The sequence below is a fragment of the Mangifera indica genome, chromosome 9 (genome assembly GCF_011075055.1).
Source record: "Mangifera indica cultivar Alphonso chromosome 9, CATAS_Mindica_2.1, whole genome shotgun sequence".
Classification (NCBI taxonomy): domain Eukaryota; kingdom Viridiplantae; phylum Streptophyta; class Magnoliopsida; order Sapindales; family Anacardiaceae; genus Mangifera; species Mangifera indica.
The window spans coordinates 16286264-16290123 of record NC_058145.1 but is presented as its reverse complement, the minus strand read 5'-3'; the positions used below and the strand labels follow the sequence as shown (position 1 = coordinate 16290123).

General features: G+C 31.1%; 1 protein-coding gene across 1 annotated transcript; it reads left to right on the top strand.

Annotated features, from left to right (window-relative positions):
• Positions 1-938: 938 nt before the first annotated feature.
• LOC123225082 (uncharacterized protein At1g66480-like) lies at positions 939-3392 on the top strand. Its single transcript, XM_044648935.1, has 3 exons — positions 939-1139; positions 1216-1822; positions 3063-3392. The coding sequence occupies exons 2-3, from the start codon at positions 1226-1228 to the stop codon at positions 3117-3119; spliced, it is 654 nt and encodes a 217-aa protein (XP_044504870.1). The 5' UTR covers positions 939-1139; positions 1216-1225; the 3' UTR covers positions 3120-3392.
• The last annotated feature ends 468 nt before the right edge of the window (positions 3393-3860 follow it).

The window sequence follows — 3860 nt, the reverse complement described above, 5'->3', positions numbered from 1 at the left end:
TATGGTTAGTTTAGTATATGGGAATTTTCATTCTTTCAATCCCTTTCTACGTTTACCATCTTTTCCCTAGCACAGGCAAGTAATATTTACTAATATAAGAGTAAAATTTATTGATTTACTATCATTTTCTAAACGGGAAGGGATTTTTTTTTTTAAATCTCAGAAACTTTTAGGGAAAGTTTTGTTACTTATAACAATACGTCAGTTAGGGTTTATTCTTTAGCCCTAACTTCCTGTATTTAAAAAGATTGCTAACATTTTACATGACATTAATCAAGTCAATCCCCAGATCATGATCATAGCTAAATTATAAAATAAAAAAGATCTTCTCTAAATTTAGATTCATTAAGGGATCTCTAACGTAATAATGAAAACTTGAATAGTAGATAAAATTGTAATTACGTTTAATAATATAATTTTGGTAGCTTCTTTAAATAAATAAATAGAATATATATATATATATATATATAGTCATATTGATTAATAATTCGAATTGACTTAAATTAATTTCTTGTTTGAATACGCATATATTCAATGTTTTAGACGGCTTCCATGAGCACGGTGCTGGGTGTATATGGTCAAATGTTACTAGAAACTTTTATAGTTATCTCTTCTGAATTTGTCTTAACACATGATTTACATAAATTAATTGACCCATTAATCCATATTCAAAATCATATATGACTGAATTTTGTAAAATACGTTTAGATCCAGTATTGAATGATAAAAAATGATTGACTAAGTAATAGTCCAATTGGCCAAGGCATGCTTTTTACTTTTAGCAATTTTTCAGTTAGAGAATAATCTTTTAATTTATTTAGTATAGTAATTATAAGATCAATTATTAAATCTAAAATTTACTATATTTGATGTAATTGATTTTCCTCAGAGAAATGGGAAAACTCAAATGATAGTTACTCGCTACGGATAAAAAAAAAAAATCATAGTTTCACATGTGAAATAGGTTTGAAGCTGAAAGATATACTTTTTGTTTGTTACAAGACAACCAAATTTCATCTCTTTTTTTCCATCTCCGCCAGCACAACTTTGTCTCAATCTTAACAAACCTGATTAAATTTTCCACTTCAATTCACCTGTCCTTAATCATTAGTCGACCTCTTCAGTAAAAAAGGAATCTAGAATTATTTCCACTGATTCACACCTCACCAAATCCCATATATAAACATTGGCAACCTTGATTAATCTTCAACAGAGAGACTTTAACATGGGAAACGTTATAGGAGGAAGAAAGAAGGCAAAAGTTATGAAAGTTGATGGAGAAACGTTCAAGTTAAAGACTCCAGTTCAAGTTTCCGAAGTCATTAAAGACTACCCAGGTCACGTTTTGTTAGATTCAAAAGCCGTGAAACACTTCGGCGTTCGCGCGAAGCCGTTGGAGCCTCAACACGTTTTGAACGCCAAGAAAATTTATTTCTTGGTGGAGTTGCCGAAATTTATTCCTGAGGAGAAATATAAAGTGCCTACTAGAAGAGTTCGATCGGGTATTCACATGAGCGCCAAGGACCGGCTTGAGTTGCTGAAGCTATCGAGGAGGGCGGTTTCTGATCTTTCTACCGTTAAACCGTTGACGAGCCATGGCTCTGATGGGCAAGTACCGGAGCTTAGTGATGGGCGGATGAGGGTCAAATTAAGGCTGCCCAAATCCCAGGTGGCTAAATTGATAGATGAGAGTAAGGATGAAGCAGAGGTGGCTGAGAAGCTTGTCGATCTTTATGTTGGAAAAGCCGGCGGTGCACCGACGCCGGGAGTGGAGTGGAAACCGAGGCTTGATAGCGTTAGTGAAAATCATAAGATACGTGAGGCAAGTTTACTAAATTTGGATTGAAATTGTCTCAATTTTCATGCTAACTATGCCATTGATTTCACCCTAGGAACCATTTGCATTATAAAAATGTTTACTTATTCATTCAAACAAGAACAGAATAATAATAAATTTGTGGGTAATTCCGTTTAGGGAAAAAGAACGGTTGAATTTGAAGATGATAATTATGTAAATTGAAACTGGGTTTCGGATAAGAAAATGACAAGTGAAATGCAGGGATTCAATAGCCTTTTTTTTTAGATAAAAACTAAGATTTAGTGATTATGATTAGCATTATATCCATTGCATTGAATGAGACAGAAGGAATAAAGTTAAGCATTATTAAAGAAATGGGGGCACTGTCGTATCGGGCCGGTCACTCTTTATTTGTTGTTTTTTAATTTGTCAATCTTTCAATTCTTATCCTCCAATATTTTCTCTTCGGCTTAGACAATAAGATATGAGTTTATTGGTTTGGTAAGGCTGGATTGAGTAGTAAAGAAGATAGAGTTCAAATTTCAAGAACGACTTCTAAGATTAAATTTATATTATAGATTCAATCATTATACTTAAGATTTCATTTGTTTTTTTCTATTTTTTCAAAAAAAAAAAAAAGATTTCATTGGTTTTTTTTCTATATCTTAGAAAAAAAAGAAGATATGAGTTCATTGGCTGCCAGTGCCGGCCCGCTGAGATTTTTGCGTTAAAACGTTTCCCTCTCTAATTTTGGTTCCTAATTTCGACACCTTGAATAGAGGTTTCGTAAATTAAATAAAATAATATAACTGTTTTCTAATATTAATGGGGGAGGGAACATATATAGGGGAATTTTTATGCCGATCGTCATTGGCGGCACCGCCTATTTAGAAAGAAAAACTGGCCGTAAAAGCGACATCCTTCCTTTCGTCATCATCGGCCCTTGAGAGAGTAGCCTAACTTGACTCTTTAACTTTTAAGAAGGTTGCATTTAGCCTTAGGCATCTCTAGGGAACGAGAAATTCCCAAAGTCAATTTTGATACCAAACAATAGTTAATCTGGCCATATTGGACATAAGTCTACTTATGATAAAAAAAATCTTTCAATATTTAGTTTTAATATTAAAACAAACAAATCAGTTCTTACAGTTTCACTTGTTCATTGTTCTTGTTTAAAGTGAAACCCTGATTCCTACATATGAACAATTTTCATACATTTTAAGTTGTATAATTTTTTTTTTTTTAATTTCACTCTATTTTGCAGAAACATGTAAGTTTTTCTCCCACAGAAGAAATTCATCAAGATGTTGCATCTCGATAGTGATCCATGGACTTAATTCTATCCATATCCTCTACAACTGATTCAGTATCCATATAGTGGCAAGCAAAAGGACAGGCATTGAGAAACAACATTAAAATGGCCGATCAACGTTGGAAGATTTGGAAATTTTCATTTGGTAAAGAGGGCATATCGTAGTTATGAGTATGCCTGATTTTGCTGAGAATATGTAAGTTCATATATTTCTTTCATCTATTTGATGTCAAATTATTGAGTTTTGATCAAATTCGTTGGAATTCAAAGTATTTCCATTTACTGTCGGATTTATAATTTAAACCTCAACTGAACTATGAATAATTGATTATTTATTTTATTTCGATTTGATCAGTATAATATATCTACTATAATTTTCAAGCACAAATAATTTTTATTCCTACTATATAATTTTTCGAAATTATAATATAACCACAAATAAATAAAAATTATAAAAACATTTTAAATAATCAAATTATATAATAATTCACTTATATAATTTGATTATTTAAATCACTATTTTAGGCTTAAATTGTTTTGTTTTTTTTTTTTAAGTTTGATTTTTGGTATAAATGTGTTATTATGCACACTAGGGATGGAAAAGTGTTTTTAAGCCAAACTTTAGGTGGGAACATGTTATTTACTCTTTTCCAAATTAGACTAAGTCTTTATTCACTGTTCAATTGATAAAATTATATGTATAATTTTTTATATATAAATAATAACATGTTATTTTATAATTTGATGTTT

Bases quoted from the DNA above. Each gene is read 5' to 3' on its own strand.
- LOC123225082 (XM_044648935.1), top strand. From the start codon at position 1,226: ATGGGAAACGTTATAGGAGGAAGAAAGAAGGCAAAAGTTATGAAAGTT. The intron at 1,823-3,062 runs GCAAGTTTACTA...TCTATTTTGCAG, and splicing joins AAAATCATAAGATACGTGAG to AAACATGTAAGTTTTTCTCC.